The following is a 27,518-nucleotide window of genomic DNA, read 5'->3' on the forward strand; positions in this document are numbered from 1 at the left end:
TGCCGGGGAAGCATAAATAATTCCACACAGATAGACACACACACACACAGACAGCAAACACAGACACGGTTCACCAAGGGAAACCAAGAAGTGCAGAGCACGCCCTGAGGCTGCCACCAGTCCCGATGGCTTTGCTCTCATCCACCAAGCCAAGAGGAGCTCTCCTGCTCTTGCTTTGCAGCAGCTGGTGGGAGAATAAAAGCTGGGGAGGAGGAGTCTAAAGTTGCAAATATCCCATGAAAGCATCATGGCAAGTCCTGGCTCTGCAGTTTCCTGCAATCGTGTTCTCCGAGGAATGGTTCCAGTTGTAGGAAGTTGCAAGTCTTTCACAGTGTGAAAGGGTGGAGGGGCACGGGGACCACTGTGAGGGAGGAGCAGCAGGTCGTCTCGCAATGTCCCAAACGCAGCCAGCCGATAAACCTTCACATGGGAACATCGGGGCTAGATGCTCCATCTAGGTCCTCTTCTGCCCTCTCTAAGGTGCTGAGTCTTCTTTAGCTGAGAATGATCGTCAACGGGACATCATGCGAACAAACTCTGCAAAGAACGTGAAAAGACAGGCTGAAGCCGAAGGCAGCCAGGGTCCCCAACCCAGCTCTCATTCCCTGGAGACAGTGTAGAGCCGGGGGGGAGCCGAGAGCCCCCGCGCCCCGTTGGCAGGTCTGTGCCTCTCTGCGGCTGGCCCTGGAGAGTTCATGCAAAATGGGCTCCAGTTGCGGGGTTACACAAGCTGCTCTGATCCCGCTAGCCAGGACAGCTCGTTCCCCGGGACTCCTTCCCAGCCAGCGTACGGTCTTGTTTGCACGAAAACTCCCTGGGAGACGCTATGGCAAGCATTGCCTCCCTTCACTGCACTGTAATTTCAGGGCACACTGATTTGTAATCTTGGTGGCACGGTCTAATTTCTGAGTAAACCTGCCATTTCGAAGAGACACCAGTTTGGGAAATCACCAGAGTTTTGGTGGGTGCTAGATTTTCTGCAGAGAAAAGTTCACTTTGATGGGCACTGGTCTTGAAGAGACAGGTTAGCTGTAAGGACATCCTGGATATATTTCTTCACTACCCTGCAGCTTGTGAAGTCAATTACACTTGTTCAAATTGAGTGTAAATGCCATCAAATCCAAATGCGTTCTCATTTTGCACTTAAATTGCCCAGGAATTAATAACTCCACAAAGAAGAGGGCAGTGGAAATTACTCCCTTGACTTCTCCCTTTCCACTGATGGAACTGTCCCCTGACAACGAAAGCAGTAACTCACAGGGAAAATGATACTGGGATAGCATTTCATGTATTTTAGCTGTCCAACATGATTTAGCTGTGGGAAACAAGGAGAGCGAGTGTCAGGTAATCAGCCAGTGCATTAGAACAACAGCAGCTACCAGATACTTCCTAAGGAGACACTTGCATTTTTTTCTCATTTCAAATTCCTAGGAAGCTCAGTAAATCCAAGGAGACTCTGTCATGTCGGAGACCCAGGAATGCCTCTGAGCCAAAAAAGCCCCAGGTCCATTTTATTTTCATTCTGAAGTTCCTGTGCTTCACCCTCACTCCGAAAGGATGCCTGGACTTGCACTGGGAAAACAGAAGCAGCCTGCCACTCTCACACCTCCGGCTGCTGCGTCCGTTCAGCCGTCTGATACCAACGCTCCCCCTGCCAGGAACCCTGAACTCTATTACGAGCTCTATTAACATTGCTCCCACCATGGCTAGTGGCTAGGACAGTAGCCTAAACACTCTTAGTTTTTCCAGTTCTTTCTGGCACGGCAAATGTGAGAAGAAATGAATTTTCCGTAGGATTCAACATGACACTCCTAGATCAGATATCTGCAGTGCCAGTGAGCAAGTCTGGCATGTGACTACCTCCTGGCATAAAGTTACAGAAACAAATTCTCTACAAATCCAGATAAAAAAGTGACCCAGAGGATATGATAGGTGTAATGCATTCTCCAAACCAGCCCAGCCTCCTCACAGCTCTTGCAACAGATTTAATGGAAAGCAAAATGCCCCATAAAGAGAAGGCTGGCACTGCATGTGCGCACCAAAAGCTGCTCCTGTGTGGCAGGGAACAGATTTATCTTATTAGATATATTAGAGTTAAGGAGACCTGACTGAAACTGAAATGCAGCAAGACAAGACACACAAACGAACACTTCAGATGAGGAATTTCCTACGTGAGCCAATGTTCTTCAGCCTCCTCAGCTGATGAGGGAAAAAAAATATTTCTTGCTTATTCGTTTCCCCGCACCTCAGATATGCAGGCCCAGAACATGCAAATCTTCTCTTCCACTTCAGCCTCTGAGCTGAAAGTCTGACTCACACTGGAGCAGATGGACAGGGAGCATTCATCCCTTCTCACCTTCAAAATCAACGCGCCCATCTCCGTTCAGATCCACATCCCGGATGATCTCTTCGATATCCCGATGGCCCACCTGCTGCCCTAGAAGCTTCTTCATGGCCTCCCGCAGCTCGCTGGTGCTGATCTCCCCATCACCATTGGTGTCAAACTGCAAGTAGGTGAAAAATACCAGCCGGGAAATAGGGTTAACGGGAATGGAACTTGCGCTGGGTTGGATCCTGTATTGTCCTGCTCTTGAGTGCCCCATTTTCCCTGTATTCCTTCTGTGTCCCTCCTTTTCCTCCTTCGAGCCTCTTTTGGTCTGGATCTAGCCTATCTTTCCTCCTCAGAAACCTCTCATTACTGCTGTGTCTGCGCCAGCTTTCCTCTTCCTTGCCTTCCCTTATCTCAGTGACTTTCTCTGTTTCTGGCTCGTTTCATGCCTGGCTTGGCTTTTTCTAGTCTTCCACTGTGCTGCTCTCTCCTTCTCCTCTTCTCCTTCCCAGTGGGTCTCCTCTCTTCCCTGTCTCTTGCTCACCTCTCCGAGGGGCACGCGGCACGGAGCACTCACCTCTCTGAAGGCATCGCGGAGCTCTTTTACACCAATCATGTCTGCGGTTTCTGCCAAAAGCTTTGGTCCCATCAGCTCAACAAAATCTTCAAAATCCACGTGGCCACCCACTTGGGAAAAGAGGAAAGATCACATGTGAGAACTCCACACATTAGCCAAGGCCAGCGCGCGGGTTCGCACCTCTGTGTGCCCCTCGCACCCTCTGCGCCCCTTGCAGCCACATGCTGCCGGAGAGAGCTTGGCTCTCCAGGAGGCAGAGCGGAGAAGGTGCAGGAGAGTGGCAGGAAGAGCAGAGGTATGTCTTTGCATTTGCTGGATTGTGCGCTCAGCAGAATGAGCCCAAGTTGTGCCATCTGAGGCTGCCAGGGACCGTCATGCCCTACGGCACCGCGTACCAGGTATTAGAGGACTGACCCCAGAGCAACCCTCTGCCGTACCTGTGCCGAAGGGAGCTGAGGTCCCTGCACAGCCCGGGAGCGCCCGGCAGCAGAGGTGGAGCCTTGCTCCAGTGACTAATGTTTATCCAACTGTTCATTCATCATATTTATCTTTTGCTTGTTTGTCTCCTATCTGTAAGTTAGCAATGACACTCCAGTTCCTAACTGCTTGTCTAATGATAGCCTGGGCACCAGGGTTATCAGCCATTTTTGTGTGTGACTGGTCGTGCATGTCACATCTGCTTCCCTTGACCAGGTAACTTGTCCTTTCTACATCAGCACATCTCAGAAATAACATGCAGTAACTATCCCTTTTCCCACCCCGCTGTGGGTAATATCCTGCACTGCCCCAGATAAGTGGTGACAATAAAAGGTGGTAAAAGACAAGGGGCACAGACATAGTTACAGTGGATTACAGACACGTTTGCCGCATTCTTCCATTACCCCAGCAGTAGCTCCCACCGGACACAGCCGGCACAGGCTCTTTGCAGCCCCTCTCCAGGCGCACGGCGAAGGCCCGCAGACACCCAGAGCAGGGTGCGTGGCCCCTCCGCCGCCCGTTCTCACCAAATCATCTCCATCTTCCCAGGCTCTTTTTTCACTCTGACACCACCTAGACGCCGGCCTCAACAGGACAACACCCTCCGCCTGCGCTCCCATGTCTTCACTGCCCGCATCAAGGGCAGTTTTACACCTGACAGCATAAACACAGGGGACAGCCCTTCTACACACTATTCCCACAGAGCAGAGTCCACACACCTCTGTCTGACAGGCAGGAAACAAAGGCTAGGGACCACACAGGAACAGGAGAGAAGATGGATAGGGAGCAAAATGGAGAACCAAAAAAAAGGGAAAAAGAAACCAAAGGAACAAAGAGAGCAGGAGACCAAGAGAGCCCAAAACAGTGATGCAGTGCACAGCAGAAACAGGGAGGTGCGGCTGGGTGATGCTACTCACGGTTCATGTTGATCTGCTGGGAGAGCTCTATGAGCTCCATCTCTGTAGGCATGTAGCCCATGGTTCGCATGCAGTTCCCCAGGTCCCTGCAGTTAATAAACCCATCCTTGTCTTTATCAAACTCCTTAAAGGCTTCTCTTAATTCTGCGGGAATGGAGCCAGAAAGAGCAACATTGTCAGTGACAGCTTGAAATACCTTTTCCAAGAAACCTCCCTAGAGTCGGCAGCACTTTATTAGGCCAGGTTCTCTAAGATACTGCATATTTTCCCGGCAGATCTCCCCAAGAAGAGACAATGACTCGAGCAATTTTAAGCTCGTCTGTCAGCAGCACTGCTGACCCACTTCTCACAGCAAAGCTTGCTCAGACAGCAGAGGCTTCACAAACTTGAGCTTTCCTAAACTGCACCCCCTGAAGAAACTGTAATGAATAAGTCTTCCCAGCTCTCACCACTGCACTGTACTCTATAGCCCTCACTGCAGGGCTATAGAGCCGCACTATTGTACTCTACCTATTATTTCACTTGTCCCCCAACCTTGAAGAAGCTGGAATGGATGCAAATCCCCCCACCGTCATCAGTCTTGCAGTTTTTCATATTATTCCTTCTGCTGGGGTTGCCACAGTCCAGGAATCACCTCCCTTGAATTGTCCCAAATTATTTTACTCTTTGGGAGCCAACCTGGAACGGCTGGCCAGTAGGTTTTCACTGGGCGGGGAGAAAGGTGACACAGAAGGAGTGACAAGTTTTACCTTCAATTTCTTCGGGACGCAGTTCTCTATCCTGCAATGAGAGAACAGACCATGTTAAAGCCATTTGCTTGCCAGGAACGTGGTGTCAGAATAGCACTTGTTGGTGCATGCAGTTTTGGGACAAGCCAGAAAGTGAGAGAAGAAACAAGAAGGTGATGACATGTTTAATACCATCTACCTGGCGAGGCTTCCCAGCTCTCCTCCCCAGGAGGGAGGGTGTTAGCCTGCACACGTCTCTGTGGAAGCCCCTCTCCATCTTGTCTGCTGGGCAGGGGGACGATGGGCGCTCCCCAACAAGCAGAAGAGACCTGGGCCAGCACGGGCTGCCTGTGGGGCCTCCCCACCTGATGGATGAGAGGGTACTATGAGCATCGCCATGGGCTCCTACGGCATTCCCCAGCGGCAGCCCCGGGGAGCGGAGGCCGGCCCTGCAGCAGCGCGGAGCTGTGCTCCGGCTCCAGCTGCGTTCCCTACGGCAGCTCCGCCGGAGACATCCAGGTCCAGCCAGCTGGAAGCTGCCCCTGTAACCAGCAGGTCTCTGCCACTGTCTACACGGATGCCCGCTGGCAGGACAGGGACAGCCACGAGCTCTCTCACAGCCAACGTCCCAGTGCCATTTCCTATAGTCAGTCCCCCCAGAAAGGCAGGAACTTCCCCCTTCCTCCCAGCCTCAACTCCACACACGAGCATTTCGAAACCAGGCGTGAAGGCAGACACACAACATATACATCATCAAGGTCATCTACAAACAAAACAGGACAAGGATTCACCATGTTCAGGAAACACTGCAACTTCAAACATCCAATTTGAATTTCTTGGAAGAAGGGGGAGGATATGAACGAGTATAGGAAAATTCCGACACTGCACCAAGAAGAAGAGATGAGCATGGAAATGCACTGCGTTCTGGTTTAAACGCCCTTCCTAATTCCTCTCACGGCTCCCAGGCAAATCCAAAACATCTGAGAATTTAGAAACAGAGAAACGCCATCTCTTTTGTCGTCTGACTCTCGGCTCTTCCCCTCAACCGTGGGGAGCGTCTCCTCGTTTTCCAGGTGTCCTGCAGTCTCACCGCCTGTCCCTGGAGGCAGTGCCCTTGCTCAGTTTGAGAAGGATGATACTTTGCTACTTAACCACAGGCTCCTCTGGAAACTCTGATGGCGGCTGCTCAGAGCGCGTCGCAAACTAGGACACACGCCGGCTCGTGTCTGTGCAGAAGTGGGCTGTGCCAGAGGAGTGATCCGCTTGCTACTCATAACCTTCCCAGAGGCGTCTCTGTGCCGGATGAACTGTCAGAGAGCACTGGCCCTGCTGTTTCATCCTTCACAGAGCTGGTATTTTCAAACATGTCATCCCATTTGTTCTGCTTCCATCAACACCGAGTAATAAAACAGTTGGGACCCTTCAGACTGGACGCGGGAGGCCGTACTGCCCTTGATAACAGAACAGATTAAAAAGACTCGTGATCAGCACCACCACCTCGCGCACCTCTTTCCGAAGAGGTTGCAGACGTCAGCCCCGGAGCCGCCGCCGCGTGCCGAGGGCCAGCGCGGTGCTGCGGGAGACGCGGCGGGGCTGCTATCGCTGCCGCAGCACCAAGGGCGCCCTGACTCGCCCCGCGGCTCCTGCCTGGTGTCGGTGTCCAGAGCAGCACCCGGGCCCTCCCCGGCACCGCCGGCACAGGACCCTTCCCTGCCCGCTCGCTGCCGACCGCTCTGCTCCCGGCATCGCTGCCACGTGTCGGAAATGAGGGCTTCAGCACCCGCTCTAATTTTGCACACGGAGGCATTTGCGTTCGCAGGGCTCTGAGCATATCTTTGCACATGCAGATTTTAGCATCAGAGAGCCACAGACTGCGAATGCAAAAAGAGGGGGAGGGCTTACGTCCCTCCAAAAATCTGACTCAAGCGATAACTAACGTCATGAAGAGGTTTTCTGGTTTAAACTGGAAAGACGATTCCTTAAAATGCTAAAGGAGGAAAATCACCTGCTTGGGAAGAAATGGGCTGGCTCACTTTAAAGCTTTTGGAGAAGAACATACGGAAAGAAGAATAAACCTGTGCAAAGAGAGAGATCCTAGAAATGAGCAGAGGTGACCCTCTGAGAGTTCCTTATAGGTAATGATTTTACTCTCATTTCTTTCTGCTCTATGCACAATAAATCCTGTTGGTCTAGAGAGTCGGTCAGAGCAAAGCTTTTTATCAGATGCACTTACTCTACAGCAGGGTTGTTAGAGACATCACTAACCCTATTTTGGAAAGTGCTTAGGACGCTGTGAGTTTCCAGGGCCCAAACAGGCAGGATCGCCCACCGGGCAGCTGGATGTGTCTCCTGTGACGGGTGGCTTTGAGCCTGCCGAGGTCAGGAAGGGTGCTTGCACAAGCACAGTATATTGCGTGTGCTGGCCCAAGGATGTGTGATCACTTAGTGCCTGAAGGCTGGGAAGAACAAAAGCTCTTTGATGAACAGTGACTAACAACAATGCTTTTGGGGGTCTTTGGCTGAAGATGAGGTTTTAGAGCTAAAGATCTAGGTGTCTCCTACAGCTGTAGATAACTACATCAATGTACAAGTGTGTAAGGCTGAGATTTCTTACAGAGGAAAACAAGCTCTGACTCTCAGGTAACTGGGGTGAACTTTGTTTTACCAGAAGAACATGGAATGCACTGGATGAATGTATGACAATACACATATTCACTCATACGTGTACATAAAAAGTGTGTTAATATATGGTCTCTTTGTGCATGTCTTTAAATTCACGTTAATGTAGGAATGCAATGTTCAAAAATATCTTTTATGTCTTGCAAATATACAACACTGGAGTGCATGCTTTTGTATAGCCAACATGCTCAGGTGTGTCCATTTGAATTTGCATACAAATATATTCTTATTTTTTCTATATATACATTAGATACATACGAACAGGTAGTTACAAATAGATGTGACTGAATGGATGGATGTGATTTTGCTCTTTTTCTGTGTGCGTATGGGTTATAGCATTTGGTAGTCTGGTACTACTTGCAAATACGAGGACAGACTGATGGTCTTTGGTTTATTTGGCTGGGATCACTGCACCAGCAGCAGGCTGTGTATGAAAGTGCGTAAGAGATTGGTTTGGGTATCTATGAGGAGGCAGATGTATCCTCATTTCTGCTCGTATTAGTGTGCTCACTGTGAGCTGATAGGACCGATATCAAATATGGGCATCTCTGTGGGACAGCTTGTTCTCAATATGGATGCCCGATTTGCATTTAAGTGGCTATTTAGACCCTAAATGCTAATCTGAGCCTCTGGGAATGAGATGGGGATGTCTTGCTGGAATAACAGCTTTCAATACTGGACTCCTCCCGGGCCATATGATTATGCCTACTTGAGCAGGCACGGCTCTGTCTTCCATAGCTGCACTTCTAGAAGCCTCCTCGCCCGGTGTTTGGGCACGGGGCTATCTCAGCACCTCCTGCAGCCTAGACATTTGCCTGTGACGGTGTTTGCACTCGGAGCCGCAGCCGGGATGCTTGAGACCCGGGGCCGTGGGTCAGCGAGCTGCGCGCCCACGGTGCACGCGGGCGGCTCCGCATCCCCGGCCCGCGTCCGCACGGCTCCGTGCGTGTCTCGCCCGGCTGGGGGTAACTTACGTACAGGCTGCCTGTTTTCCGCGAAGCCCTTGCGCAGGAAGATGCAGGCCGGCCCCAGCAGGTTGTGCATGACGGCGCAGTTCTGGGCCAGCACCATGAGCGGACCCTGGTACTCGCAGGCCGACGGCCCCTCTTCGCTCGTCTGGACAGCCTTATAGCACGTCTTCTCCTCATGGCGGATCTTCCCAGCCAACCAGCAGCAAGCAAACAACACAACAGAGGACGTTACCTCCCCGTCTCGCCCAGCCTCTCCTCTGAAGCTTTACTGAACCGCCTCGCGGAGTCATTATCGCTACGCGGCCTTTGCCTCGTCCACACTGTGCCCCCCCACTGATCCACTGCGATTTGCACAGGTCGAGAAGTTCACTTTCAAAAGCTGACGGAAGTACAGTCAGCCAGGAGAACTTCACTTTGAAACGACACCGGACTCTCAACACTGCACACGTCTATCCGGAGCAGCCCAAAGGGCCGCGCTCCCGCTCTAAGCACCCGAGCTAATGACTCGGGGCGGGAGCTGCAAAGGACGAGCACAGCCCGGCAGCACCCCGCGTGTGCCGGTGTGTGCACAGGCGAAGCCTCTGCCAGGGCCTCCCCAGACCACGCGGCAGAGCCTGCACACAGACACGGAGTTAGGCGCCACGTTACATTTCAGCAACACGGCCTCGCATGCTTTCTGTTATTCTGAGAAGGCCCTTTACAGGAGGGGTGGCTTTGCCCGCTGCAGTCTTGCACTCCCCGCTCCACTTCTCATTACTGACATCCTCGGGGTCTCACTCAGTTACTGCATTTACAGTCCCAAAGTCAAGGTCGGTCACACACACAACAATTTTGTCCATCTGCATTTCCACAGACCATTTTCCTAAGTGCACACGTCCTGCTAAGCTCGGCCTCCAGAATAGAACCCAGCGCTGGATTTTATAAGGAGCCGCTGCTTTCCTTTTATAGAAATGCATTTCCCTGGCTCTGCAAGAAAAGTCTTATCCTGATATTCCCATGCAGCTATAAAAAGCCAGCACAACCCACAGGACCCTTGGTTTTATAGCATAAACATTAATCATGCATCAGATTCCTGCTTCGGGAATGAGCTCTGCTTTCACAGCCGGTGCTCCCAGGGGCGGGTGATCAGCCAGGCTCTGTCAATAGCCATCGTCTCTCGCTATTAACCCTTGCCTTAAGGGCTTCCTTTCTTTCTCAGGCTAAAAGACCAGCTGCCCCCCGCCCCCCCACACACACTTGTCCAAACCTATTGTATCTATTTGCTGTCTGCCATGTGCTACAGTATTGCACGCATGGTTTGTAGTTCACATCTTTATACACAGTCTTACACCAATCTGCCCATGTATAATGTCATGTGAATATCAAGCATCAAAACAAAAACAACTCGGAAAGCGAGCCATGGAGAAAGGAAATGAAGAAGCAGAGAAGCATCTTCATTGCAATCATGGATGAGCAGGAAATCTGTCGCTGATTAAATGTAGCACATAGGACACGTCCTTCAGTACGTGAAAGATGAGCATCAGTCCGCAAATGGCATATCACTAGCTCAGCTAAATGTCATGGCATCTGTGTTGAACCACATAGCTTCATGACATCATGCAATACATTTTCAAAATTATCAGCTTTATTCCCTGGCACTTTTTTTCAGTTTAATATACCAAATAGTATGAATCACTTAAAATAGGCCACATCAGTCCAGAGCATAATTCCACTGAAGCCAAGGGAAAGACGGTAGGCCGCCAGCCTATAACTAATCCTTGCTTTCTGACCCTTGCAGTCAATAGAGTTATTACCAAGTCACGGAGCCGTGCCCAGGAAAGGGCAGCCCATTATTTTCCTGCGTGGCAGGGAGAGATTGCCAATTTGATGAAACAGTTGCCAGCAGCGGCAGAACAAGTCGGCCGTGCAACCCGCCGGAGGGCTAAGGGCCCGGCTGAGCGCGGCTCCCCGCCCGGAGAGGCCCTCTCCTCCCTACTGGGTGCTCCTCGCTCGAGGGGCACCGCGGCTCGCTGCCGCCGCGCGGGGGACGCTGTGGAAAGGGAAGTCACCAACAACGGACACGGTGGGGATAAAGCCTGAACGTTACCATCCGAGCGGGCGAGGAACGCAGGTGCCAGTCGGTCCTGGACCGAGTGAGCCGGTGCCTGGAGGCAATTCTCAACTTTCTGGTTGAGATCACGTATTCGAGAGATCAAACTCGGTTACCCAAGAGCAGCTTTCACACACACGCTGCCCAGAGCTCCTCCTCTGTCTAGCTACCACTTACGCTCCTGCTTGTGCTATAATCTCTTCTCCTATATAGAGAATTTGATTTTTTTGCTGCCTTCAAAATGGTAAACGCTACTTGGCAGTGTGGTTAAGAAGCTGCTAAGGAGAGTGTCTGGGAGTAAGGAGACCCTTCACTGTCGGGGTTTTTTTTTTGCCTCTTCTCCTCCACCATTTCAGCAAAACAGAAGAAAAATATACACCCCTCCATCACAGAAGAATCCAACCTTCGCCCAAGAATGGATATCAAACGCAAGAGGCTTCACATTCCTCAGCCGTTCTCCTAATCACCTGAAGTCTCTGTTTCCACTTTCTAGGGAGAAACACACGGTGAAGATGACAAGCAATAAGAAAGTTGTGCCTGGTAGTTTAACAGCACCCAAACGTAGGCAGCTCTTCAGTCTGAGGACATGAACGCTCAAAGGAGCTTTACTGAAGTGCAGGTAAGGCGAGGACAGGGAGGAGTAACAGGAAGAGAATGATTGCTTCTTCCCAATAAAACTTAGTACCACCCAGGGCCCAGCTCCTCATCTTGCTCATTGAGTTCCCTCTCAGCTTGCCCAAGCTAAAATCTGAGAAGAAAAGACCAGGATCACAAAACAGCCAAAGGGAGTTGTCCAATGTATAGGTGGTTCTGTGAAGTATCCACTGTAACTATGTGTGCTGGAATCAAAAAAACGAAAGAGCCCCAGGACCTCTCAGGATCAGTCCCTGAGGCCTTAATTCACGGCTAGCTGGGGTGAAGCCTGGGAAATTCTCCAATTGCGCTTTGGAGCCTTCTCTTTTTAGTCCTGCCATCCCGGGCCTTGCAACTAGGCACAAACTGCATTATTCCAAGCAGCTCTTAGGAATGAAAGCATAAGTAAATAAAAGACTGAGGACACAGAGTTGATAAGACCTTGAATCCATTTTGATTTAAGCAGCCAGGCCACGCTTCACACTTCCAATTGCAATCTCCTTGATCATGCTGAGCACAACTGCAGTCAACTCCATTTTTTTGCAAGTTGGGGGCAACCTACAAGTAGCCAACGTGGGGTTTTCAAACATGCAACATTTGGGTATACCCCAAATACTTCTGCCTCTTCCCTGAGGTCGCCCTGTGCTGAGGACCAGTCCCAGCACTGCCTAACTGCTTGGCGAGGCACCCTCTCCCTGGGTATCCCAGCTGCCCTGTGGCTGCCTGCTGCCCCTTCTGGCTGTGTTTATACAGCCGAGGTAACGGGCAGGCCGTGTTTCTATGAAGAGGCAAATCCCAGGCCAGAAGAAGAAGAAGAAATCCCAGGCTCCCTGCTAGGGAACCCCCCTCCCCAAGAGCTCCTCCCTGGGGGGCTTTTCCCTGGGGCAAGGTCTCCTCGGCGGAGCACCCCAACAGCAGTGGCACTTCCCTGTGGCAAGCTCTCCACAGGGCAGGGCCTCTCTGCAGTCCTTTCAACGCTTAGCATAACTTTTTCATTTATAAGGAGTGAAGGGAACAGGTTTTTGCTGAGTTATTAGACTGTCAGCACTGCCAAGCGAGAACTGTTTGGCTGATGGGTCACTGTGCTGCAAGACCTTCCTCCCTCAGACAAGGAATATCACTGGGCAAATTATTCCCATTTCAATCCAGCCCCTAACAGCAGAACAGCTCCTGGATCTAATTCATCCCGGGATTATTTTAAAATCAAAGCACGGAGCAGTTTGTGGGTTGAGGCCTGACAGACACACATGGCAGCTCGCACATGCAGTACAGCTGGGCCCAGACGGGCACAGCCGGGCCATGCTGACGCGTGGCGTGACACACGAGCGCGCGGTGAAGGCCCAGTGTGTCCACTCGCAAACAGGCATGGACAAACGGAAAAACGTGCTTCTGTAACCAAATACGCACAAACAACTAGGTGGGTGCACACCGCAGTAGTGGTATGCAGAGGAACACAGGTACGCCGGCACACATACTCCTACGGGACGTATACCAGCAAGTATACACACACAGCCACAGCCACACAACCATGCACACGTGTGTGACCCACACAAATTCCCCCATATGCACACACACCTCTGAATGCGTATGTAGAGACATAAGCAGCTAAGGACACACATGTACTTCCGATATGGTCATTTAAATGTGCATGTTCTTACACACGCCGGCAGGAATACACCTGAACACACACACACACAGCCACAGGCACATGAATATATGTCCCTGCAGAAATGACATGCAGACCAGACTCATGCTGACGCTCCTCGTTTTAAGCACATGCACACACATACACAAACGCACACGTATATACATACATTAAGATGCCGGTACAAAAATGTGTTTGAGCGTGTTACGTACACGGACAAGCACAAACTTGCATGTACACAGTGGAGAGCTGTACACACACACACACAGAGGCTGGACACACGCCGACTCCTGTGCATGCAGACCCGCAGATATATTTACACGCACGTCGTGGCACTCGGCATCCCGGGCTCTGATGGCTGCGCTTGCTTGAGCAGCTCTTACAAAAAAGACTGGTGAAGAAAGCTGAACCCTTCGTACACATCTCCGCGCTTCTCCCACCTCCCTTTCCCCTCTGCCCACGACGTCACCCATCCCAAGAAGCAGGGCAGGAAACGCACAGCGCACTTCGATTCAGGGAACATACCTTTTTTGAGAGGTTTCTCAGTGGAGACTTCACACAGTTGCCCATAATATGTTGAGTCTGCCTTTCCGGTGGACTTGGTTATAAAGGAACTGAAGCAACTGATCCCATTAAAGGTATTCCTTGGGAGCAAAGCAAGAAAGGCAGCGCCAGGCAAATCCAAACAGCTACTGGCTGCTGGGGCTTCCCTCTTCAGGGAGCTTTTTCTCTCTCTGCCTCTCTCTCTCCGTGTTTTTACTTTATGTTCACTTTCTTGAAGAGATGAAGCAGGAAGGAGAGGGAGGGGAGAGAAACAGACAGAAAGAGAGGGAGAGAGAGGGAGAGAGAGAGTGAGAAGGGGGGAGAGAGAGGGAGGCGGATGTATAATCTACATCAGATTAATGTTCAAATCCCTCCCACCCCCCCTCAATCTGCAGGCAAGATTGTTTCACTCACGGGAGAGGGCTGATTCGGGGAGAATTAAAACAGAGGCACCGCAAGAAGTGATTTCAGAGATGAGTTCGGTGAATCCAGCTAGTCTGGGTGCACACAGCCTCCGAACATCGCATCCTCTAGCTCCCTGCCCACCCCCACTTCTAACTCCCTTCAGTTTTTCAATCACCGGAGAGCCAGGCTGGCACCAGGCAATCCACTTAGAGGCTTGGAGCAGAGTCCAGAGCTCGTTTTGGAGCAGAAATGGACCATTTATCTGGGTGGGACCAGTTTCAGCTTATAAATCACAGCAGACCTGGAGGTCCCTCATTCTTTCCATGCCTCCGTTGAAGCAAGCTGGAGGCAGCAGTCCAGTGACCCGAGGACACTCGCAGCCCCACGGCTGTAACTTTCAACCACGAGGGAGAGATCTTGAGCCAGTCTCATGGGAAAGTCTTTCGAGCTTTCTGCAAGTAGAAATCAACTGGTGGTTTTCCTGCACACATCTGTCAGAGATGGGCTCAGATCTGAATCCTAAATCTTAACAGCTTGGCAAGGTGTGACAAAGACTTTAGACTTCAGATCCACGGTTCACAGGTCATTCCTTTTCCAAGCACCCAAGTCCCAGGCTCCATAAGGGGCTCCTATCCCAGACTCGGCTCTGAACCGTGGGCTAACAGAATCATCTCTGAAAAAACAGGATGAGCCCTCAATACGTTTTCCTCTGTTCTCAGGCTGAACGTAACAGCGTTCTGTCTGAAAGAAGATTTAAATTGCATAAAAGACTCACCATCACCCCAGGCAACAGGATCTGAACAGGATAGTGAATGCATCCTTAGCTGTGAAGCCACCATGGCTGCAGCTCCACAGCGGTAAGAAGCCATGGCATGAAGAGCTACCTCCTCCAATAACTGCAGAGGCCAAGATGACGATGATCCTGTACCCCACCTATGCCACGGGTTGGTAGGACACTCAGATGTTCTGCTGAAAGGTTTCGCCACCTTTGCAAGTGTGGTTCCAAACAAAAGGCTCTGCAAAGACCTCACCCGTGGGCTGAGCACTTGTGCCACATGCTCTTCTGTGCAGGAGACAAGGACGTGCCCTCCTGGCAGCTCTAGGGCTGTAGGACAGAAAAGGATGATCTGTCAATGTCGCAACAAAGCTGGGATTTTTATGTTTCTTCCCTGGAGGTGCTGTGGGAAATGCAGAATAATTGCAAGGTGAATCAACAGTTGTTTTAGAGCCTAGAGGCTTCTTCCACCTGAGGACACTAGTTTAGGAGCCCAGCCATGGCAAGAGGCAACAGCTTCTCTGGTTCCAGTTGCAGTCAGGGGTGCAGGGCAATGTGAGATAACGTTCCTCGCTCTTCCTCGTACTTGCCACTTCCTGAGAGCGAAAGCAGCAGAACAGCCTCCTCTCGGGTTTCCTCCATGCCTTGCTCGGTGCACTGCCCAGGAAGGAGCTGCACAAACACCGGGAGTCACAGCTCCTCCAGAGTGAGCAGCACACGACGGCTGTGGTGGCAGATACCGGGAGACATCTCTTGTCCCCTGGGCAAACTGAGATAGACGGAGAGGATGGAGAAACTCTGGCCTGGAAGATGTCCATAGCGGAGCTCACCCTTACCGGGCCGTGAGGCAAAGCTGTCCAAGAGCTGGGCCTGCCGCCTGCTGTCACAGTTTGAGGCTCCCTGATGAGGGAGAAAATACACACTCACACGCTGGGGGCTGTGCCAGCCCTGGCCCTCGTGGTGGGGGACTTGGCGGAGGATGCCCAAACTCCCAGCTCCGCTCAAGGCTGCCATCTCAAGCTCTATTTCTATTTCCCCTCTTAAAGCAGCTAATGGGAGGCTCGTCCACCCTCGGCCAAAGTGCTGGTCGTTAATAACGTTCTCTCGCAGTTGGAGCCATTCCCCAGGCTCCTTGTTTATTGACAAAGTGCTTGTCTCCCTTGCGCAGAAGCTGCCACACAGCAAGCGAGGCGCCGGGGCTCCTTCCCGAGACAAACGACTCCAATTCCAGAGCAGAAAGAGAAGAGAGAATTGCCTCCCTGCTCCTAATGAATCTCCCCTTGACAGGCAGCGAGGAGGCCAGGAACGTCCCGCAACTGCGAAGCACCGTCTCCTGCGTCCTCCCAGAGAGAGGAGGCCCGGCAAGCGAGGCAGGCACCTCCTGCCAAGGCAGGGCAGCCCGAGGAGGTCAGCACAGCCCTCGCGCTGCTAGGGGCAGCTCTGCAGGACGGGGATTGAGCCTTACAGCACTCTCAAAAAAGTGGAGATAGTGACCTCCTAAATACGAGCTTGTACCAGAGCATTGCGAGCCAGACACCATGGCAAACTGCCCCGGTTGCCTGCTCTCCTGCTTTTCTTGCAGAGAGCCCTGCAGTTGCAGGCAGCTGCAGGCAGCACGGGCAGGGCTGAGAGACCTGCTGCCAGGTTTTGAAGGGAGCTAGCAGTGCAGAAGAGGCACCGGGAGCCCACCTGCACCAGGTCTGCAGCACAGTCGCAGTCCTTCAGCTCTGCAAGAACAACTCTGGCAGAGCCCCTGGGGGCCTGAGTGACGTGATCACAAACCGTTTTCTTGTCTCCTTATTTACCCTGAATCTCTTAAGAGCAATTGGGCAGCACATCACAATCTAGCAGACAGATCCTGCTGACCTTTAAGCCTGAAAATCACTTTCTACATGGGGATCTTGTTCCCATCTCTGCTATGGGCAGCTTAGAGATATGCAGGAAAGTGGAGCTGGCAGAAAGGTCATTAGAAGATTAGGTTAGAGGGAGCCTATTTTCTCCCTTCCTCCAACCGAGGCTGCTGCAAGAGAACAGGATGCTGAGAATAAGTGTGTCAAAAACATTTGTGTGTAGGTGCTGATCTGTGGGTATGCCTATATCTGGGGTAGTCAGTGTGCGTGTGGGAGGGCTGCACATGCATGTATACTGGTTTTCCCACACTGTTCTTTGTGGCAATCACACTGTTCTTTTAAGGTCTGGGGCTCTCTTGTAAACTTTCTAAAAATCTGCAGGAACTTTGTGAAATGCCAGTCTTAGCTATGTTCCTGCATCCCCCCATCTCCCCTCCAGCTCACGGTGCAGAACGGAGCCCTTCGTGGATGCAGTTTGGCTCAGAGCGAGAACTCGGCACACACAAAAGGACTTTGGCACATTGACCAACTCGAGCATAGGGCAGGCAGGAGGCTGGGTGACTTGGCATGGGACGGGGAGTGATTTAGATGGTTTAATACGTCTGGATTCTTTAAAAAGAAGCAGCGCTGTGCTTGGGGCTGGCACCTTTGGTACAAATACTCATCCCATAGGAAAATGTTGGATCCCACTATGGCTAATCATCTAGTAGCTGCCAGAGACTTTATCCAGGGACAGCAAATATCAAAAGCCACAACAGAAAGATCGAAAGTCAATTCAAAATTTGGGCTCGCTTATCTGACTGCAGCCTTGCTTGGCCAAAGTTTCCAACGGAAGCGTGATTTGTAAAGCAAGACCATTCAGACGCCAGGCCGGGTTCAGCGCTCGGTCTTTGATTTGCTGGAACGTTAGATCAGATTGTTGTTTGTGACACTACACAAACAGTCGCTACAGCAGGACAATATTAGTACGAGGGTTAATCTCCGACAGGAATATATTGTAAAACTCATTCCTAGCAGCTTTTCACTGAAATCCATAGCTTCACCTAATGCCCACTGCATGCTTGGAAAATGTCACTATTTAATATCTTAACATATGCCACCTTATTTAATTTGTTCTGACAGGGTAAGAATTTTTGGTATACTTTTTCTGTCCCACAGTGGAGAGTGTATACAGTGATTGTTGGCTTTCAAATTTTCTCCTGACCCCCATTCAGCTGGTGGCTATAGACCTGTATTTTACAAGAAAAAAATCCCGTCTTGTGTACTGGATGACCTTAGCTGAGCCTTATCGATTGGATTTATTAACATCCTCACGTTGTCAGTGCTGTTGGGGTCCTTGTTTTACAGCTCCCCACCACTGGAACATGCCCTGGCACCCCAGACTTCGGTGACTTCCCTGTCTTCTTTTGCATAAGGCCCCCGAATGTTTCTGCTGCACGTCGAGTTGTGTCTTCTGACCTCGAATGAACCTTGGAGAGTTCCTCCTTGCAGCCAGACAAGCACAGGCCCATCTCAGGGGGAGGCACCAGCAGGTATTGGTGGATACAGCCCAGATCTTCATGCAGAGGGCTGAATATTTCTGCAGAGAGTTTGAGAACTTTCTTTGCTGTCAGCTGTTCCAGGAAGAAAGTGTTGCTGACTCATGCTGTGCATAATATTCTCCTCCATTAGAGCAATTGGATCATATTCAATCACAAACAACAGAAAGGTTATTAAAAAGACCTAAACTAGCAAGGATATTTTCCATCACTCTCAAGGTAACAAAGCCTTGATTGGCAACTTCTCTTCAGAACAGCTTTGTCTATAATTAATTGGCTTTACTGAATGTTAGATGCAAGCAGATGGGAATGTCCCATTTCCTGACACCTTCCGTGCAGATCTGGTACAAATATTTTGCACTAACCCAACTTTCAGGATCCCACGCAGAAGATACGCTGGCCAGAGCACCATGCTTTGTGGGTTTTTTCTGCTTTTCAAGATCATCGATGGGCTACAAAAGGTCAAATACAAGTTTGAGGCCCAGAAGCTGCTGTAACAGTTAACCATATATATGCAGGATAAAGATGATTTAAAACAAACCTTACATGGTCCCTTCCCTCTGCTCAGGAATAAGAATTGTGAATCACTCTCTCTCTGCCTGGTATTGCTGTAAAAGTAGCTCATTCCACCGTGGCTCCCTTACCTCTCTCAAAGTAAAACGGGACTGGGGTGGGGGGGGTCAGCATTTGGCTGGCCCACTGAAGTGCTATAGAAAGCGTGGTTGATTAGCAGATGAGCAGGGGCCTGGGAACCGGCACTAACCCAACGCTCCAACATAACCCTCCGAAACTGTAGGAAATATGCCGCTATAATACTGAGGCCTGGCTCACTTCTACTCTGAGTAAGGATGGGACAGCACCTTTAGAGGCATCAGGCTGCGCATTGCGGTATGAAATCTCTGGCTATTTTTCAACACAGCTGGTCACAAACTAACTCAACTCTTTGCACTATTTCAGCAGAATGCAGGAGGATTTTGTTGGTGTTTTTTCACTTCCTGCCTTCAAGTGCTGTGACATGCCGCCTCACAGCGTTACATGGTTGCCGATTCCCTTCCAAGAACAGAGAATATTTCACCAGTGTGGGATGAAGCAATGATATCTATTCTTTCCAAAGATGGTTGCAAGGTGCAAAGTACTCTAAGGGAGGAAGGGCTAGAAGAGAGATTGGAAAATTGCTAATAACTTCATTCATAGCTACAGAAAGCTACTAAAAAACTAAATGGGACCATACGAGCTATGACAGCCGTTTACCTTTATTTCTAAGAGGAGCATTTGATTGAAATTGCAGGATTACTCAACTTCACGGGCACTGCTGTTGCTCTCTAAGGTCACGGGAATGTCAGAGGATTACTGAAAGGGAGCCCAAAGTTAGCTAAGTGTCTTTTACTGGATGCACACCATATGGCTGCTTGTTATTGGAAATCAATACCACTCATGGACTCATCAGGGAAAACCAGTCACCGGAGCTGTGACGCTAAAAAGAACCACAGCTAATTTAGCTGACAGACCTATGGCCCAGCTACTACATCTACTGCTAAACTCTTCCCTGATCGACACTTTGTTCGAAGCCGCTGACTTCAACAATATTTCATGAAACAAAAATTGAGGCAGCACAGGTTGCCGAAATGCACGGTGGACTCATCTAAATGAAGATTAATTCATTATTGAAAGATTTTCTTCTCTCCAAAGATAAGCTGGAGCCAACCAGAAGGTCTGTGCATCTCAGTGCATTAGCTCATGCTGCTGTATATTTCATGAACTGAATATTTAATGAATGTTCCTTCAGCTTGGTTTTATTTTGATGCTTGTCCATATCCTTTTAAACCAGAGATTTGTTTAAGAAGTAAACCACTGACAAAGACGAATGTTTCCCGGCAGACCTGCTGCAGGCAGGAAGCTTCCCCACCGCCCCTCAGCGGCTCGGTGCGGCTGGCTCCATCCCTCAAGCTCTGTAGAGGCCATAAAAGCGACAATTTTTCCCCAGGCCGAGCAAGGGGCGAGCCGAGTGGCTGTGCTCGAGGGGAGCAACGCTTCTCGGTGTCTTTCCTGACATACAGAAAACACACGAGACGTACCTTGGAGCATATGGACAGTGTCAGCAGGCAGCGACGTACGCATATGTCGCTTGTTTACACACACAGGAAAGCGTGCGTACGGACGGAGGAGGGTGTATTCCCACACGGGAGAGCCAGCACAGGTTGCGCACACACAGGCGGTGTGTACACACGCGAGGCTGCTGCGGGGGCTCCGCAGGGCAGGTCACGCGCGGGGACGCGGCGGGGCGCAGCGAGGCCGTACCGCGCCCTTGCCGGGACCCATGCGCCTGGTGATCGCCACGACGCACCGGTCCCCGCCGGGACGGGGTGTCCTCGGCAGGCGCCGTCCCGCGTGAACCGCCCGAGACGCCTCGCAGGGCACCGGGCCGGCCGCCCGTGGGGGAGAGACCCCGCCGTGCCCTGGGGAGGCAGCGGGCCGGGCCCGGGGGTCGGGACGGGGCCGCCGAGCGGCACCGGCCGCCCGCAGCAGGGGGCGCCGTGGGGACACCGTGGGGACACCGACCGCCGGCCCGCGCGGAGCGGGCGCGCGGGGCTGTTGGAGCCGTTAGAGCCGTTAGAGCCGTTAGAGCCGTTAGAGCCGTTAGAGCCGTTAGAGCCGTTAGAGCCGCTGGCGGGCGCGCGGGAAGGCGCCGTGTGGGTGGCGGGGGCAGAGAGAGGATCCTGTGGAGAAGCTCTTGCAGCTGCGGCGCTGGCGCTGTGCCCTCGGTGGCATTTTGGAGGCCGGCCTGCTCCCGGCTCCCCTGGCCTGCGCCCGCCTCGGCAGCCCTCCAGCGCCCAGGCCAGGCCACCCTGCCCTCGGGGGACCCTTCTGTGTCCTTGTCACAAGGAGCTCGCAGAGGCGTTGCAATAAGCCAGAAGAAGAGCTGAGGGGGAGGCCCTCGTGTTCCTTCTGCGCTTGGTCCCTTTTGACCCATGCACGTAACTCCAACACAAATAACGATACACAATGGGATCGGCATTACTATGGGGATGGGACGTTTTGAGCCACAGAAGAAACCTTTTCACCCCAAATTACTCTGTCGGTTTAACCCTGTAACTGAGTAGCGATGAGGAAGTGTCCTTGGTTCACCGTGAGCGCTGACACACGGCTGCTCCAGGTGTCCTCTGGCACAGTGTAACACAGCCCACAAGAGCTTGCAGACATATCGCCTCCGCTATCCCCCAGCTCTACGTTCACGAGTCTCCGTCACTGGCATCACTGCTCCAGCACAGCCCCACACGCAGCAGCCTGCCTCGCTAACGCAGCAGCGACCGAGGACTTCGATGACTGAGCCATCGCCAAGCGTCCCCTCGCCCCTCGGCGAGGCCACGCAGGGCTGCCGGCCCTCTCAGCGAGCCCCCTCCACACTGAGCTCCTCCTGCAGCGACCGTGCTTAGGCAAAACTCCTGTTACAACAGCCAAAGTTGAGGCGATGCCAGAGCAAGGGAGCATCATGCAGAGAGGGGACCAGCAAGGGTGGTCAGCCTCCCTTTGAGAGGCTGGAGAATGCAATTTTTCCTCGCGTGCTCCTGGCTGCTTTGGAGCAGGATGTTCTTTACACCTGCTCCTCACGCCTATACAGCCGGGGACACGCACGGCCCCGAAACAGGGCCAGCTCTGTCATTCTAGTTTGCGCCAACACCCACTGAGACCTGTTAAGATTAACTAAAGCCCAAGAATAAGTAACGGAAGAATGAGCAAGACAAGGAAAGGAAATTCAGGAAATGCAGAAGGAATCCTTCTCCAGTTCAACAGCAATTTGGACACTAACACTAAAACAGAGAGGAGAATGGGAGAAGGTGCAGACAGGAGAGGCTTTTAACTGCCTGTACAAATAGGAAGACAACAGTCCCTTTGGCCACTGTGCTGACAGCAGAAGCCTGTAAATATTTAATGATTCCCTGTGGCATTGTTTGACCCCTCTGAACCCCACGCTACCGGAGGCAATTGACAGAAAACTGTTGGGGAATCACTTCATTTAAAAAATTTAACAGTCAGGCAGGGTGTGAAAGCTAAACGGCTCTGAAAACGGTCAGGTCTCACATGGCGAGATCGCTTGCAAATTAATATTGCATAGCAAAGGCCAGAAAAAGCTCTTCTTAAAGGTGCCAGCTCGGGCCAACCCCGTGGCACAGGGAGACGGATGCGAAGGCAGCGGGAGGGCTGCTGTGCTGCGGTACCTTTGCAGTACGGCACTGTGCCACGAGCCCAGCTGCTGAACTGCCACTGCACCGCAAACGCTGCTGCCGCACCACGGCTGCCCCCAGTTCCTATATTTGGGATCCTGCTGTATCCCGATTCCCCGATTCCTGCTGCCACATAGCTGTTACATCACGGTTGCTGCTACTGTTGCACTGCTGTCCCCACCGCCACCGTCCTGCTCCGCGTCCTCTGTGCTGGCGTTGCTAGTGCTGTCACATTAATCAGCTCTGTCCTGCTGCCAGGCTGCCACCTCACCGCTATCCCAGCTGCTGAGGGGTCGCTGCTCCTCTGTTCTTGCGATGTGCTACGGCTCGATACCACGCTGCATCCTGCAGCTACGCCACGCCGTCCTGCTCTGCTCTGCAGGGGCACAGTGCGCTCCTTTTGCTACACTGCACTCCTTTACCACTTGCCACTCCTATACTATCCCACTGCCAGGTCCAAACAATACTCTTTACCCTCCCTACCTCCCCTTTCCAGCCACTTTTCCTCTTGGCTTCGTTATCTCACACGCGTACCTTGCCCACTACACAGTGGAGCCGCTGCGCTCTCACACCGCTGTACTGAGCGATCACACTGCAGTGCCACTCTAAAACACTGCCGCCCCACCATCGCGTGCATCGCACAACCAGCCCCTACTAACGCTGCCCTTCTGTCCCCTCGCACCTCTGACGCTGCCCTCACACTCATCGCCGCTGTGCTACCAACGCTGCAGCAGGGCAGGGACACCTCGCCGGGCGCCCCACGGCATTACAGAGGACACTTCTGCCAGGCTGGCGCAGCGCTCTGCTAACATCACACCGGGGCGATCGCCGGGGTGTAGAACAGCTTCCCTCCGCAATATTGTATTACGACATCATTAGGCTGCTAAACGGTTCTGTCGAGCTACAACACTGCACTATTATCGCACCCATGCACTGCCAAACTCCTGCCACATGGCACCAGTATCACATCTCCGCTCTGCCACAGGATTGCGTTACCGCACCGCCGCGCTGCCGGTGCTGCGCTCAGCCACGCGGTGCGGCGCTGCGCTGAAGGCTAACCTGGCAGGAACTCCACACCAGAGCGCTTTTCCGCGGCTGCCTCGCCAAGCCAGTGTGGGAACATGTCATTAGACTAAGATGACAGCCTGGCTTATACTACTAATACACCATTATGCTATCCGACATTTGTTAATTCACGTACCGCTCAATTACAAAATGCTAAAATGCCTTCAAAGAGTATTAATGTTTTATTATACTAAAGCATCGCTGCACCAAGCTAGCATGAGCCTAATTAATAAAATATTATTGCATACCGTATCCTGGCAGTACGGTGCCTTAGCATTCTCCTGGCGCACACACCCACAGTGCACTACATTGCCGTGCTAGTTACATAAACGCTGCACTTCTGCCTGTGCTCTGCGTTTCCCCTGCACAGCTACAAATCTGCCTGCCTAAGACACAGCCCTGTAGTCCTGGGCTGCTTCTTTCCGCTGCCACTGCAATCACGACATGCTCCGTGAAGTCATCCCTGCAACGTTTTCTGCCTATCTGATCGTGCCACTGTAGTGCTCTGCATCTGCGACCGTGTCACTGCACCACTGTGGAACGAGGGGGTGAGGTTTCGCGTCTGCACAGCTGGGACAAGGGACGCCGGCGCTGCCGGATCGCAGCGCGCTGCTGCTGCAGAGACGCACCGCTGCGCTCCCCTCCCAGAGCCCACTGCAAAATTACTGTTTTAACTGTTTCACAGTGGGCTGTGTGGGCTGGAGAGAAGTTCTTGGATTAAATAAACTGTCTGCTGAGCTGTTGCTCTCTTCTAATTACAACGTGTAGCAGACTGGTGTCACAGCACCTGCAGCCTTATGCTGCAATCCTGGACCCGACTGCACCTGTGACCAAGGCTCAACCCAGGCTCAACTTGGCCTCCTGCAGGTCTAAGCTCCTGCCTGTCACAAAACACTGCTCACATTTTCGTACAGAGCTCCACATTAATTTCTTCACTCATGAAAACAGACTCTCCATCATCCCCTCCCATGGCAGAATCTCCACAGTTCTTACCCTTGGGCCTTTAGTCATCCCTGGATTTTGGTATCAGCACAAGAAATCTTCACATCTGTCTTCCTGTAACCAGCTCCTTCTGCATCCCATCCTGTAGCTCCCCACGCTCTGCTTCTCGTATCCACAAATCCCTCAACAGCCCTGCTACAACCCACTCCTGAAAGCCAGTCCTAAAATCACCACTAGATGGTCGTTCTCTCATAGTTACTTCAAAGAAAGCAAGTGACAGATGAATACAGAAGGAAATGGGAACGAAGACTGTTCTGCTCTGAAAGAAAGATGTTGGTGTTCGTTTATAAGCATGGGCGCTAGGTACCGAGCGAAAGAACTAAAGCTAGAATCGAACCTGCCTCTTTTCTGCAGGTGACATTGTTCAGCACTGGCATTTAATTTTGTGAAGTTTGTGGCATTCGGAAGTGCTGCATGCCTTTGGAAGGCAAGCAGCAAAACAGGTGAAACAGCAGTGCGGTCACTGCCGGCGCAGCTGTGGCGAGGACGGGGGGCTGCGAGGAGGGGCCCTGGCGTGGATTTGTTCCTACTTCTGACATTTTGGGGACATACAGTGCCGTAGACTGAAAACCTTCTTCTTAGATGCATCTCACTTTTGTCAGAACTACAGGGACAGCACAAGACAGAGCTGAGCCCAGGGATTTCAGCGTCTGGTACTGAAATACTGCTTTTTGTTACCTAACTAAGCAGCTAGCTATTCACTAGGCCCTTCCTTACTGCAACTACAACATTTTAATCTAGACTTCTGGTATACTCGTGGCACAGAAGGGGTAGTATTAGTTCCGAGTTAAATACTACAGTAACGTTCATAAATCAACAGACTGTCACCGAGGATGCAAAATTGTTGCGAACAGATGAGGTTTGATTCTTCTCCGGAGAAGTCGAGATGAACAGGGGCAGACACCACTTTCTGAGACTAAACTAAGTACGACACGGGAGCAGCGCGTCCTTCCCCCAATTACAACGATTCTTCTCGTTCGCTCCCTAATCGTGATGGGAACGGGCACTCTGCAAAGCCTCCCAAACCAGCTTAGAGGAAAAACCCCAGCAACAACAAAACTTACAAATCATAATTCTGCTTTAATCGATCACTTCCAGGGCTGGAACTCAGCCCTCCAGGCTGCTGGCTTATACCTATAATTGTGCTTCTGGGAGATTGCAGTTACATTAATCTTCCTGGAGATTACCTCTCCCACTAACGTCCCTAAATGGCTCTAAAAGAAAATTTCAAGCCAGTCTCCCTCTGGCTTTTCCTTTTCGAAGGGTAGCCCTGTTGGGTAATTTCACTACCAGAAGCAGCTAAAAGCGACAGCTTTGTACCCAGGGAGCTTGCAAACACCGACAGCATCTGTTCCATCCCAACATAGTGACTGGGAAGGCTTCAGAACTGGGTCAGGATTTTTTTTTGTCGTCCTCCCCACTACCTTCCCCTGACAGCTTCTGCCACCAGAAATGATTCATATGCTGATTGTACAGAAATGTACCATACGGAGATGTAAACAAATACAGCAAAGCAAGGCGGGGAGCCAGAGAGATGGAATCTAATAAGTGGAGAGGTTTTTAAGAAATGTCGCCGCTCTGGCTCTCGCCCTCACCAGGCAGAGCCACAACTTGCCCCGCCGCAGCCGCGGCCAGCGCGGCGCGTCCCCCGCGGCCAGCTGCGGCCGGGCCCGGCGGGGACGGGGACGAGCCCGAGCTCGCCGGGGCCCTGCCCGGGGGCTCCCGCCCGGGGGCCCCTGCCCGGGGGCGCCTTCCCCGCCGCCCCGCGCCCGTCCGGCGGCGGCACTGCCCGGGGAGGCGGCGCGGCGGCAGCGCGGTGCCGGGAGCCGCGGCGCCGGCTCTTACCTGCCCGAAGACGGAGCTGAGCATGGGGCGCAGCTGGTGCAGCAGCGGGTCCGCGTCCGGCGAGCGGTCGCTGCCGCCCGACTTGGCGGAGCACTTGCTGCCGGGCTTGCAGAGAGGCGAAGCGCCCTCCGGGAGCCTCAGGGACTCCCTGCTGGACCGCTGCCCGGCGCTGAAGGAAAAGTCCTCCTCCGCCTCCGCCCCATCGCCGGCGGCCGGCGGCGGCTGCTCCGGGGGGCGGCCGGGGCCGGCGGGCGGCGGGAGGCGGTGGCGGTGCCGGGCCGTCCGCGCCGGCTCCCTGCCGCCGCCTCGCCTCGGCCCTCCTTCCGCCGGCTCCGGCGGGCTCTGCCCCCGGCCATGTGACAGCCGCCCCGCGTCCTCCGGGGCGCCCGGGCGGCACAGCGGCCTGCGGGCGCTGGGCTCCCCGGGGAGCGGCTCCCGGCTCGGCTCCCTCCCCGCCGGCCCGCCCTGGCCCTGGCCCTGGCCCTGGCCACGCTCCCGGTCCCGCTCCCGGCCGCCGCCGCCGCCGCGGGGCTGGGGCTGGGGCTGGGCGCCCGCCGCCCTCCTGCCGCCCGCCGCCCTCAGCAGCGAGGTGCGGGACTCGCTCTTGGCCATGGAGGAGCCGCTCATCGCGGGGCCGCTAGAGCCGCATCGCCGGCCGGGCGGAGCGGAGCGCCGCCGCTGCGGGCCGGGCTGCGCCGCGCCGCTCACGGCATGTCCCGCGGAGCCCGCTTAAATCCCGCACCGCGCCCATGTGACGGCGCCGGCAAAGGCCGCGCGCGGGGCGCTCCCGGCCCCGGCCCCCGCCGGGCTCCCCCCGCGCCGCCGCCGCCGCCCCAGGTGAGCGCGGCCTCCCCCCGCCGGCGGCTCGGGCCGGGCGCGCCGCGAGGCGAAGCGGCGCCGCGGAGCCGCCGAGGGGGCGCGGGCGGCGGGCGGCGCTCCGGCAGCGCGGCGGGCGGGCGGGCGGGCAGCGCCGGCGGGGGGCGGCCGGGGGCAGCGGCCCGGGGGGGCCCGCGCGGCCGGGGGCGCAGCGCCGCTGCTCGCTGCGGCCCGGCGCTGCCCGGGGGCTCGGCGGCCCCCCGGAGAAGCGCTGCCGCGGCTTGCCGGGCGGGGGGGGGGGGGCGGCCCCGGGGCGCCCGCAGCCCGGCCCGTGCCCCGGGGAGGTGCTTGGCAGCCCCGCGGCTCGCCCCACGGGCGCTCCCGAAGCGGGCCGAGCACGCCGGTGCTGTG

The 27,518-nt window shown here is 53.4% G+C and overlaps 1 protein-coding gene across 9 annotated transcripts; it reads right to left on the reverse strand.

Annotated features, from left to right (window-relative positions):
* On the reverse strand, window positions 1–26,918 carry CABP1 (calcium binding protein 1). 9 transcript variants are annotated; one of them, XM_064522266.1, is made up of 8 exons: window positions 26,292–26,412; window positions 13,571–13,819; window positions 8,686–8,862; window positions 5,050–5,080; window positions 4,301–4,444; window positions 2,907–3,016; window positions 2,357–2,504; window positions 1–537 (listed from the first exon to the last, which is right to left on the reverse strand). In XM_064522266.1, exons 2-8 carry the CDS (start codon window positions 13,613–13,615, stop codon window positions 512–514), a joined length of 681 nt encoding a protein of 226 aa, XP_064378336.1. In that variant the 5' UTR covers window positions 13,616–13,819; window positions 26,292–26,412; the 3' UTR covers window positions 1–511. The 9 variants fall into 9 exon arrangements, with proteins under 9 accessions (XP_064378336.1, XP_064378339.1, XP_025974914.1 ...); XM_064522269.1 differs by having other exon boundaries at window positions 8,682–8,862; XM_026119129.2 differs by lacking the exon at window positions 26,292–26,412 and adding an exon at window positions 18,522–18,592.
* Window positions 26,919–27,518: the final 600 nt, after the last annotated feature.

This window comes from Dromaius novaehollandiae, chromosome 17, assembly GCF_036370855.1.
Source record: "Dromaius novaehollandiae isolate bDroNov1 chromosome 17, bDroNov1.hap1, whole genome shotgun sequence".
Taxonomy (NCBI): Eukaryota; Metazoa; Chordata; class Aves; order Casuariiformes; family Dromaiidae; genus Dromaius; species Dromaius novaehollandiae.